The sequence below is a fragment of the Prorops nasuta genome, unplaced genomic scaffold, assembly GCF_024137725.1.
Source record: "Prorops nasuta isolate Cenicafe-Biocafe unplaced genomic scaffold, Cenicafe_Pnas_1.2 PNAS00014, whole genome shotgun sequence".
Lineage (NCBI taxonomy): Eukaryota > Metazoa > Arthropoda > Insecta > Hymenoptera > Bethylidae > Prorops > Prorops nasuta.
In genome coordinates this window covers 2512509-2524675 of record NW_027116811.1, presented here as the reverse complement: position 1 = coordinate 2524675, position 12167 = coordinate 2512509, and the positions used below count along the sequence as shown (strand labels likewise).

Here is a 12167-nt window from a genome sequence, read left to right as displayed (position 1 = left end):
GCATAATATATGTGTATTATATTATATTCGTTTGTACGTAACAAATTATTATTATTATTATTATTATTACTATATTCTTCCAATTTGTTAATTCGTTAAAAACCTTTATATGTATTTGATTTAAGTAGTTCATAATGATTACGAAATTAAGATACGAAGGTTTATCCCTGTACTTGTGATGCGCGAGTTTTAATGTTCTCTCACGTTTTACGATGTTACGAGCAGATTGTGCATCACTATTAATAGAGCACTAATACCTGCACGAATTAGTGGGAAAAAAAACATTGTGATGTTCACACTGAACAAATATGTCAAAAAAGGGGGCCCACTGGTTGAGGCCCAGCATTTCTGAGTACACTATGAATAATAAACATTATGTAAAATTTATATAAATCCATTCTTTATCCCCTTCCCACAGAAAAAACGTTCAACATTCCTTTCTTCCATTTTGAGAATTCTATACGAGTAATTCAATGACGACATTTCCCTAGAAAATAACGAGAGATAAGATTAACAAGATTCTGCGCAAATAAAGCAACGGACGTTTGATCAAAAGCGTCTAGGATATAATTTTCGCATAGTCCCAGGAGAAAGTGACAGTACCGGACGGACCCAGCTCTATAGGTTATCCAGGGCGATGCATGTGTATTGGCTGGGGACGCGTGCACGGATTGTGGCGTGTGCTATAGTGCCTGGCGCATATTGCAGAGAGCGAGAGAGCAAGAGTGGAGAGACTCGGACTGCGCAATTACGGATTAGCAAAGGCCGTAAATTAGCAGGCAGTGCGCGTCGGTAGCATGCGTCGATAAGAGGACCAACGGTTGTAAAATGCGCGGCGGTGCTCCCCGCGCTGGAGAGACCCCACCCCGAAAACGTCGCCATCCTTCGTTTAAACCATCTAACCAGTGTTGAACAAATTAGAAACATTTCCACATTGCCGAGCCGCCAAGTGTCAATTCCACCTACGAATAATCTCAACTCGAGTGTATCGTTCTTGCCTCTATGCACTCCAGCGTCCACGTTGACAGAGGGCCGATCATATAATACTAAGTACTGAGTAAGGTTAAACGTATCGCGAACATTCAATTGCCCGCCCGAACTACGAATTTTCACCTCGAATCGTGCGAGGAAAAACCTGCAATCTTATCTGGCTAACCGACGCGTTTCGTTTCTACTCTGCGACTCGAGAGAGCTTAGCGAATCTTCATTCCTGCAGGATCATCGAGAGGTTAAGATTTGTCTCGCGTGAACAGATTTATTCTGCTTAATTATTCTAGATTATTAGAGGAGTCAATTGAGAGGTTTGGTAGAGTTTGAGGGCGAAACTTTCTTGTCTCCATCGAGCTCTGTGACAACTCAGGGAGGATTTTTTTTTTGTCAGTATTATTGAGAGTGAGAGAGATAGGGAAAGAGAAAGAGAGAGAGAGAGAGAGAGAGAGAGAGAGAGAGAGATAGAAGCACGGAGGATTTGCTGCATTGACCGAGCAGCGTCTCTCAGCTGAATCGTTACATGGCCAATTACTCGTGGACAGAAGATTTTCGATCAAGAAACCAGCATGGAGGTCCCAGTCCTTTTAATGCAAGTGTGAGTCGACTCGAACATTTTTTTATCCTTCCTACGAACCGCCTGCTGATTATTCCGAGTTTCACGTTACGCGAGACGCCAGTGTTGTTTGGTTGTGGTGCGCTGCAGTCGCAGAAAACGTTTTCCACGCGCAATCGATCGTCGCGACCGAGGGGGCCCGGCTTATCCTTTCTCGCTTGCTCCAATGTACCTCGGCTCAGCTGCCTTTCCTCGTTCAACCACGGCTAGGCTGTCTCGCACCGTCCGCTACTACTCTCGTTTTCCTTCTTTCTACGCGCGGCGCAGCAGTACAGAAACTGACGGAAAACTCAGACTAAATATATTTATTTTCTTTTCAATTTGACGTGTCGAATTTTCTTTTAATACAAAATTAATTTGAGCAGCCAAACAACATTATCTTGCAATGGTTATATTTACATTGATTAGTATAGAGAAATGTAACTAGATTGAGACCCTAGAATATGCCTTTACTTATTTTCCAATTAGTGACACTATGGACGATGATATCGATGATAAGGATGACACGAAACGGTAAGACACTGATTTATTTCTTTTTCAATCTGAATTTTTGTGTTAATTTGTTTATCGTGCGCAGGAAATCTCGCAATCTTAGTGAGAAGAAGAGGAGAGACCAATTTAACATGTTGGTGAATGAGCTCGGGAGCATGGTGAGCACCAACACGAGAAAAATGGACAAATCTACCGTACTGAAATCAACGATTCTGTTCCTGAAGAATCATAATGGTAAACCTCATAATATTCCTGATAAGTTAGTGTCAAAAGTTACGTAAGACACACTTGAATGATAATTTTTATTAATAACGAGTGTTTGTTTACAGAAGTTGCTATGAGGTCTCGAGTACACGAGATACAGGAGGATTGGAAACCTTCGTTCCTTTCCAACGAAGAGTTTACACATCTCATACTCGAGGTGAATTTTCATTATATAGCATTTATTTTGTTCTTATGCATGGAATCAAATTACTAATTAAGTTTTTTTAGGCTTTGGATGGTTTTATCATAGTGCTCTCGTGCAACGGTTGCATACACTATGTTTCTGAAAGCGTTACCTCGCTATTGGGATACCTTCCAAGTGAATTGGAGAACACAACTATTTATGATATAGCTAATCAAGAAGACCAATCGCATCTATACAATATTTTATTAAATCCCGGTAATAATAGAGATCGACGATCAATTAAAAAAGGTTTTGCTTCATTTTCAAAAGCTTTCAATTTCCAAAACTAAATAATTTTCAATATTTTCTATTTTATATATTTATTTTTCAGAGGAACAATTATTTTTTACCTGTCATATTAAACGAGGAGGATTAGATTTTAGGGAAGATCCAATTTACGAATTAGTACAATTCATCGGATATTTCCGGACAGACGTCGATACGGATATCGATAATTTAATAACAAATACAAGGCTTAGCAATTCTAGTGGCTCTGATACCAAGTATGTTCTCGTCACTATTCTTTCTGTTTTAAAATATAGTTATCTTCTTAATTGAACCGTTGCTTCTGCAGATTAATCTTTGTTGGCACTGGAAGATTGCAAACGCCACAGCTGATTCGTGAAATGTCCGTAATAGATAGCACAAAATCAGAGTTCACGTCGAGACACAGCTTGGAATGGAAATTTTTATTTTTGGATCACAGAGCTCCTCCGATCATAGGTTACTTACCTTTCGAAGTCTTAGGCACTTCTGGATACGATTACTATCACGTGGACGATCTCGATAAAGTTGTCACGTGTCACGAATCGCGTAAGTGAGATATAAAAAATGTTGCAATTAGTTTAGTTTATGAAAAAATAAAATATTTCAGTTATGCAGAAAGGAGAAGGGACCTCGTGTCATTACAGGTTTCTCACGAAAGGTCAGCAGTGGATCTGGCTGCAAACTAGGTTTTATATTACGTACAATCAGTGGAATTCCAAACCAGAATTCATAGTTTGCACGCACCACGTTATCAGTTACGTTGACGTAATGAAGGAAATGCGAAAGAGTTCTGAAAATTTAACGAAAGACCAAACTCAGGATGTAGTTTTGATGCCCGTTAAGCAGCAGCAACATCAGGTAACTAAAGGCTGGTGTAAATTTCAAGAGAACAGTCTCAACAGAGGATCAAAAAATTCACCTGACATTTTCATAGATCAGCAGTACGCCTTGTCAAACAAATTCTCAGTGGGGCACAAAATCTTCTAAGACGAAATCAGTAACGAGCAGATCGGGTATCCGAAGGCACGAAGAGAGTTCCAATGCATCGTCCATGTCAATTTCAATGCACAGCTCGCACTCCCAAATAACTCATGGATCTCGATCAAAGGCAGCTTCCGCGACCAGTTCTGTCACCTCCAAGTCTGTAGCACCGATCGCTGATTCCCAACAACAACATCAATTAGAAGTAGAAGAACCCTGTATAAATTTTATGGAATCTACCCCATACACCACACTTAATATGCAACCAGTCGTCAATGCAGAATACCCTCCCCCATCAAATCCAGCGATCAATACATTGCCAGCTTCTGACGTAAATTTTATTTAACAGTTAAACAATTTGGATAATATTCGAGAATGTTTATTTATGCATTGTTTAAATTTATAGATTCTTCACCAGCAAGGAATAGTAATGACATCAACGCAGAATCAAATTCAGGACGAGCTTCAGAGGAAACACGAAGAGCTGCAACAATTGATCGTTCACCAACAGGAAGAACTGAGAAGAGTTTCCGAGCAACTGTTCATTGCTAGATATGGAATTCTGTCACCATTGTTGAACGTACGTTCCAGAAATTTTCTTTAAAAATTTAACATAGTGGATTTTGACGGAAGGAATGTTTTTAGGCTGGTATTGGCTATAATGGGTCAAACGCGTGTCAACCAGTTTCTCGCTGCAACAGCAATAATTCATCTGGCATGCAAATTCAGAATACTGGGGCAATACAAGGTGTGAATGTGCTTCCAATTCCATTAACGGTTCCAATGTCGATTGTACCAACCGAGCTGTTTCCGCAAACGTTATCCGGAAATCCTGTGCAACCTCTGACTGGACCTGTGCATGCCAACGTAGCATCGATGATTCATCCTCAACAGCAATCACACCCAGCGATTCATCAGCAACAAACCCAACAGACCCAACAAACTCAGCAAGATGGCAACCACTCGGATCTCGTGCCCTTTCAAATTTGTTCCCAGCAACAAAATCTTATATACACCAATCTTGAATCGACCGCGAGTCAACAGCAAAGACCACCGCAGAATTAATTACAAGTCAATTTACAATTTATGCAATGTCAATCCAGAAACGAAATATTTGCCATGTAAATTTATTTTTAATCGTTCGACGTGCTACGTGTTTTTAATAGATGGATGTATATGGTTAACGCTGTAATGTCTATGGCTCTTGGAAATTAAATATAATAATTAAGATTGTATTTCGAGTGAAGCAGGGTACTGTGTCGAGGACAGTTTTATAGTGAAGATATTTTTATTGTATATTTCTATGTCGACTTTTATAATATTATGTATACGACTGACAAATTGAGAATAAGCTATTTCGGTATCAGGGTAATCTTTGAAGGTCGTGGATAGTGCCAAAAATATCTGCTGTTTTCCGCGATTAGCCATACGATTGACCAATAAATTTCGGTGTAGCTCTAAAAATTATATGTACATTAGATTGTTGCGATATCGACATTGATTAATGTAATATGTAATATATTTTTGTTAAGAACACTAAATTTCTTATATGTATACATGTCTATAATTTTACAAGGTACTGAGTATAATAACAATAAGAATAAGATAATGTACAAGTCAAACATCAAAATATATATTTTATTATTGTTACACGGGGATAATTGCAATTTATAAAGAATTATCATTCCCATTCAAAATCACTTTCCAATTTATTATACTAAGACGATTGTTTGACAAACTATTGCTTCAATTTCTTCAAGGCGTCCATCAGTATCTCTACTTCCTGGTTGACGTTATAAACCAAGTCTTCTATTTGGTGCTTGCTATCTATGATATTAATACTCTGAGTATAAGCATCGTATCTGACTCCGAACTTTCTCGGAATGGTTTGTGCGAATTTTCTAGAATAACAGCATGAATTTTTATAAGATTACGAGAGATCAAGAACTAATAATATTCAACCTTACATCATTTTATCTTTGGCGTCTTCAAAATTTTCTGCTACGTAATAAACTGGCTGATATTCCGTGATTGGATATTTCTGCAAGGCTGTTTTTACTGGCTCGAATGGTCTCAATTCAGGCTTTCCACTCAGACAGTACTCCAGTTCTCCAAAGGACGACAAGAGTCCAGCACCGTAAGCTTTCAGCTCCCCATTTTGACGACAGAGACCATACTCCACGGTAAACCAGAAACACTGAAATAGTGGAGAAAGTTTATTATAAATAACGATCAAAATAACGCAAGAATTATAACGCACTGTAGCCAATTTTTCGATATATTCATCCGGAGCACCCAAAGATGCCAGACCGATAGATTGAGAAAATTGAGCAAATGACGGATCGGCGAATAAAGGTGCATGGCCCAACACTTCGTGGCAGATATCTGGTTCAGGCGTGTACAAAGGTTTACTACTGTGCCTGATATACTGCGTGCTGTGAAATACTCGAAATGCCAGACCAGCGAGGAAGTCTCTGGAAGATAATAATCCTGCTACTGGCCTGAGAGTAAATCCTGTACAGTCTGGAAAAAATTCATCGATAATTTAATTGCTGATTAGATATTTGCAAAAAATAATCATTAGCAAAAACTAACCCTTTAGAAAATTAGAAATATCTTCCAGCTGAGGAATATTATCCTCCCTATATCCACAGTTTTCGATCAGAAGTGGAAAAACGTGATTGTGTTCCTTGCAAGCATATTTCGGGTACAGTTGTGTTAACTTCCGGAAAACTACACCCCAAGTCTTAATCTCTTCTTCGGTGTATTTTACTCTAGGAATAGGCTGACCACTAAACAGAACTTTATTTTTATTATCTCTGCCTCGAAGAAAAGAATAAATCTAGAAGGAAAACACACTAACTGTTTGTAATGATAAGCGATATCAGCGAAATATTTTCTCCTCGCTCTATATATAGGATCTGTAAACCCTGGATGATCTGCATCTAATTCTGCACCGTAAGATAATATTTGATTTGCAAATTTGTCCAAGTCCCTTATTCTTCTTGGAAACCATGGAACTGTTCCCATGTTGTCTCTGTAGTTCCTGTAAGTTTAACGAAACATGAGAAGTTATTGTTGTTGCAATGTTACAAGGTTTCTCTTGTCTGCTTACCTTGATATGATGGAAAAGTAGCCACATTGCTCTTGCAGCTTGTCAATGACAGCGCCAAGATTTCCTCCTGGAGCACATTCCACCATAAATTCGTAACAATTTTGGCTTCGATGTGAGCTTCTTGACTCGATATAAAGTAGATTCACTTGATGCTCCTAATAAATTTAAAGAAACGATGTAAGATTGAGAACAATCGATAGAGCAAAATCTCATAATTCTTACAGCAAAGAGCTGAAGGTATCTTCCCAAAGCCCCAACTTCGTCATCTTCCTTTGGCGAGAAGATCAGACAAGTCCTTTTTGACGAGTCTCTGCCTTCCTTGATATAATTTCCTCCCTTCATAAGCTTTGGCTGCGAATCAGTTAAAACTCATAAAGATCCAAAACGAACGTACGAAGGTAGACTACTTCACTATTTTCAATGGATTGTAAAAGGATAAAACTGCGTTCTAACTAGTCTGTCGTCTATTTTATACTAGGCTCTATATATATTCCCCTCTTTTTCCTTATACGTATAGAAGTCTTGGAAATAATTAAATGTTTCGTCAGAAACATATATATATATATATAAATCTACCAATGTATTTATTTCTATTATTTAACCATAAGAATCAAATGATAACAAATGTTATTACCAAAAAATGCATTATCCTTTGTCAAATTTAAATTGGTACAATTGCGCATAACCAAAGGGAAAATTTTAAAGGTGACCGTGATAAGAGTGTTAATGGTAGTATTTCTGTGTATCCATGTAACTCGTTTGAGTTTTGCATCAGCCGAAAAGTCACACGAAGGCTGTATTTTTCCATTCTTTCCATTAAAAAAATTAAAGTCTATTCCTCGATAAAGTAAACGTTCTTTTTGTGACTATTAAATAATCCGTCATTAAAAGCATACTATTCGCTTTACGACATCGAGCGTTTCCATCTTTTCCATTGACAGCGTAAACTTATAGGCTCGCGAAAGAACAAAAAACAGACACAAATCGATAAACATGTTTCAAATGATGACGAGCAAAAAGTGTTAAGTTTAATTATTTTTTCCGATAATTGTTAATCGGAGCAGCAATTTATATTCGTATATATCTGGGGAATAATGAAGATAATAGAAGAGACGAAGTAAAACACAGTATAATTATAAACAATTACTGGGGGAGGGATTTATAAGAAACACATATAGAAAAAGAAACCGAAGATGATTGGGAAGAAGAAAAATGTTTTTTACCTTATCTGGCGGGGATCCATTTAAGACGTACTCTTTCTGCGTTTCATCGCGTGTCCTGGGAATAGGCTGGGCGACGACCTTTGATTCCATCCTTTAAAAAGGAGCTAATCAGTTATGCCTATTCGAGCCGAGAGCGTAAAGACGACTGATTTTCTTGCCGTACTCTCTCTTATAGTTTCAGCAGGTTACGCCTCCTGCGTGAAGAGCATAACAATCGAATTAAAAGCCCGCTGATGGGGAAAGTATAAGAGCTGGCAGATAATTTCTAAAGCACCAGCTGACCAAACAGCTTCTATAATACGAATAAGGTCGCAAAGTTATCAATATCGAATGTTACTAAAGCTGAACCAAACGCAATTCCGATGTATCTGATCAGTATTACTCTTTTAACCCTTCCGTGAAAAAAATATTTTCATCAATAAGGTTACCACGAGCCTCTCTCACGTTTCATTTTTTACCTTAGGAACATTTCCACACGTAATAGGCTGTAATTGAAAATTTCACACTTGCCAATTCGATACGATTATCGCTGGTCCTCTTATCTCAATAATAGCGATTCTATTCTCTCGCACTCGGGTCCCCGACGAATCCACACAGTTTCATCGAACTCCAATGATCCCAGCAGGCTATACGTACGTGACCAGTCCAATTTGGAAAATTGCATTTACTGGAAGAAAAAAATCATGCTCCTTTCAGCACGCGTCTCTTCAGACACGATTATGATTTTTACGCGAAAGTACAATGTATCCACTGTAGGAATAATGCTCCGCGAATGACTCGAGCTTTTCCGATGCTACGCGCGTTCCAAAGATATTCAGACATTGCGAAATAACTGCCCAAGGCAAACTATTTTCGTATTATTATTTACTCGATCATTGCTTCGTTGTATATGGAACTCTTCCAGATTCCATTGTTCCTTTTAAAAATGAGTAATCACTTAGTTCCTTGCCCTTGCATCCCGAAAAATTCCCTGTTTACCGCTCTTATCTCTTGGGATATTGGATGAAACACGTCGATGAATGGAATTTTAATTGTCGCCTTTACTATGCGTTCGCGCGCTTCTCTGCATTATCCTACAGTCCGTACATGATGATGCGAGTATTTATCAAAATCTCTTACGCAATATCAGTCAACATAATATTTTGCTCCTATTCGTTGCCACATTCTAATCGCCGCGCACGTCCCGAGCTCGCCATCAGGATCGACGAGAACAACATTGCAGAAACCGCCAGTGTATATAGTATCAAATCAATCGTATGTTTAGAAAATATCCCTCCAATTTTTTACACTTGGTTTTACGCAGCGATGACGTTCGATTAGTGGATCGTGCAAAAATGCTAACGATGTATATCGATCGTTATTACCCTGCACTGCGCTTCGAAATACGTCGTTCTCTCGCTCCGTACATTTCCAGACCATTTTGAAATCGTCCACTCGCGGATTATCACCCTCCTTCTTCTCTCTGGAAGGAGATACGGCGGAGCTTTGCACGAGTTTGGAGGGGAAAAATTCGGAGGCTCGTATATCTGCATGACGCTGGAACATTGCGAAAGCTCGATTGGCCAAGAGAATAATCGCGAAATCACGCAGATAAGAGCTAAACTATCGAATTGCGCGTATAATCGTCTTTACTACGTATTTATATTTGGCGCTGCAATTTACGATTGAATAATATATACATAGAGTGCAAGAATTGGACAAAATAATCTGAGAGATGTGCGTGTGTGTGCGAGGATGACGTAACGCACGGAGCTCGGTAGAGGAAAGGGGGATGATTCACGCGCGGAGCACGCGCCAACACGATAATCTCAAATGAACGAAATAACTTAATTATACGAAATTTTAACGAAACGAACGTATCGATGACTGGAGCGAAAGATTAATATGTATAGTCGGCGCCTCGTTTTGCAATTTTCCCTATCTCATTTCTCTTGTTTAAGATATAGGAAGCTCGTGTGTCTGTGTGTACGGAGCCTCATTAGTGCCTCCGTATGAATGGCTTGGCCCGATAGTGTAGCGATGATCTTTGATCCACCGCTCCGTACAAACCGAATAAATAAATAATGGGTGTTGGCAAGGATTTAGCTCCATCCGCCCGAGCATATCGTTCTTTCTATTGATATAGAAAATACTAACGTTCGCTCTTTCGAGCGTTTCAGTCTTTTCCCAACGACTGGCCATGCTCGGCTAGATTTTTTCAACCGCCGGTTGCTGAACATTAGTTTTGCATAAAAATCGTTTTTTCTCTCTCTCTCTCTCTTCAGCCGACGCGCTGATTTTTCCCAAAGTTTGTTTGTCCAATCCACGCGATTGCCCAATACTTATCGAGATTCTATTATTCCTCACGCGACTTCTGGCTCGATACGACGATCAATCTTTCATGGAATCCCATTTAATCTCATCGCTCAAGATCCATTCATCTCGCAAATGGCTCGATAGTTACTTGGACGATATTATTGGGAGAGCATGGCCCTTGACTTCGCGGCAGGTTGTTTTGGGGGTAAGCAAATATATCGAATGTTTTATGTAAGACATTTTTTCATATATAAACAGGTAATATCCAAGTCATTGGCATTTTTCAGGGTGCGCAGGAATTCTGGTTGGATATCCTTTGGACACAGTGAAAGTACATATGCAGACCCAAGATTACAGAAATCCTAGATACAGGGGAACCTGGGATTGTCTTCGTACCATCATCACAAAAGAATCGGTAATTTAACAAGAATTTTTCCACCTCCAGTATAAGAATATTCTGCAATGATAATTAACTAACGATTAGCAAGTACAATATATATATATATATATATATATATAATGATGGTTAGAAGCTCGATTATCTATTCATTTAATCTTAGCGAAAGACTTTTGATGGCAGGTGACAGGGTTGTATCGAGGAATGTCATCCCCTATGGCTGGGGTGGCAGTGGTGAACGCGATCGTGTTTGGAGTTTATGGACACACCCAGAGGCATCTTTCCCAACCGGAGCAATTATCCACTCATTTCTTAGCAGGAGTTTCGGCAGGAATAGCTCAAACTCCGGTCTGCAGTCCGATCGAGTTAGCGAAGACTCGACTGCAACTGCAGCAGCAACGGTTCTCCGGTCCCTTGCAGTGTCTTCGTCATATTTATCAGCAGGAGGGGTCGAAGGGACTGTTCAAGGGCTTGGGAATAACCTTTTTACGAGAAGCACCCAGCTATGGCATCTACTTCTACACCTACGAAGCTTTGATTCGTTCCTCAGAACCAGTATCCACCTTCAGGATGCTATTGGCTGGTGGATTGGCAGGTGCAGCTTCCTGGACCATTTCCTACCCTTTGGACGTAATCAAGTCTCGCATTCAAGCAGCCAGCAAAGGACAATATTCCGGTCCACTTGATTGTTTGCGACAGTCGATCAATGCTGAAGGCTACCTCTGCCTCTACAGAGGATTCAACTCCACTCTGCTGAGAGCCTTCCCTACCAATGCAGCCACCTTTGCTGTGGTCTCTTGGACCTTCAGGCTATTCGACTATGCCGAGCAGGAAACTCCAGTAAACAAATAAGCTAGTGCACCAGCCTAGTGTTTCTCTCAAGAAAATCACCACCTCTTACAAATATTTGTGTATTTACCGAACGGGCTTTAAACGAGGGGATAATTTTGCCTATAAACAATATATATATTCTTAGAATATGTATACTATAATTATATATACTATACACCACGAAGTTTAATAGTGCGTGGTTTCACAGTGGACAATTTGCCATTTCAATAGTTGTGTTTAGTTTCTCATAAAAGACTCTCTCGATTTGATATGACTCTATGTAAGGATATATTTTTAAACGATCTCTATTAAAAAGTCTATTATAATAATGCTAGTCTAATGTAGACAATCGTCATCGTTCATTTGTTCGCGGCAGTCCTCGACTGATCGGCGGACATGTAAGACCGATGTCACAGCCAGAGGCGATATTTATTCGCTCTTAAAATCACACAAAATAAATTGTATCCGTCAGCCAAAGTTTCTCCTCAACTACATAGATCCGGCCCTTCCCAATC

The 12167-nt window shown here is 39.4% G+C and overlaps 3 protein-coding genes across 5 annotated transcripts; 2 read left to right on the top strand and 1 right to left on the bottom strand.

Annotated features, from left to right (window-relative positions):
- Positions 1–601: 601 nt before the first annotated feature.
- Positions 602–5441, top strand: Clk (circadian locomoter output cycles kaput protein Clock). 2 transcript variants are annotated; one of them, XM_066735641.1, is made up of 11 exons: positions 602–1585; positions 2072–2116; positions 2181–2329; positions 2425–2516; positions 2588–2792; positions 2875–3046; positions 3118–3356; positions 3418–3668; positions 3745–4122; positions 4198–4371; positions 4437–5441. In XM_066735641.1, the coding sequence occupies exons 1-11, from the start codon at positions 1557–1559 to the stop codon at positions 4854–4856; spliced, it is 2154 nt and encodes a 717-aa protein (XP_066591738.1). In that variant the 5' UTR covers positions 602–1556; the 3' UTR covers positions 4857–5441. The 2 variants fall into 2 exon arrangements, with proteins under 2 accessions (XP_066591738.1, XP_066591739.1); XM_066735642.1 differs by having other exon boundaries at positions 602–2116; positions 2181–2354.
- Positions 5403–9379, bottom strand: Hn (phenylalanine-4-hydroxylase). 2 transcript variants are annotated; one of them, XM_066735646.1, is made up of 10 exons: positions 9249–9379; positions 8640–8796; positions 8130–8323; positions 7129–7257; positions 6907–7061; positions 6655–6837; positions 6387–6583; positions 6052–6314; positions 5759–5988; positions 5403–5692 (listed from the first exon to the last, which is right to left on the bottom strand). In XM_066735646.1, the coding sequence occupies exons 3-10, from the start codon at positions 8217–8219 to the stop codon at positions 5530–5532; spliced, it is 1410 nt and encodes a 469-aa protein (XP_066591743.1). In that variant the 5' UTR covers positions 8220–8323; positions 8640–8796; positions 9249–9379; the 3' UTR covers positions 5403–5529. The 2 variants fall into 2 exon arrangements, with proteins under 2 accessions (XP_066591743.1, XP_066591741.1); XM_066735644.1 differs by lacking the exon at positions 9249–9379 and having other exon boundaries at positions 8640–9118.
- An 870-nt stretch (positions 9380–10249) lies between these two features.
- On the top strand, positions 10250–12115 carry LOC136778382 (mitochondrial basic amino acids transporter-like). Its single transcript, XM_066735175.1, has 3 exons — positions 10250–10629; positions 10712–10839; positions 11005–12115. The coding sequence occupies exons 1-3, from the start codon at positions 10596–10598 to the stop codon at positions 11671–11673; spliced, it is 831 nt and encodes a 276-aa protein (XP_066591272.1). The 5' UTR covers positions 10250–10595; the 3' UTR covers positions 11674–12115.
- Positions 12116–12167: the final 52 nt, after the last annotated feature.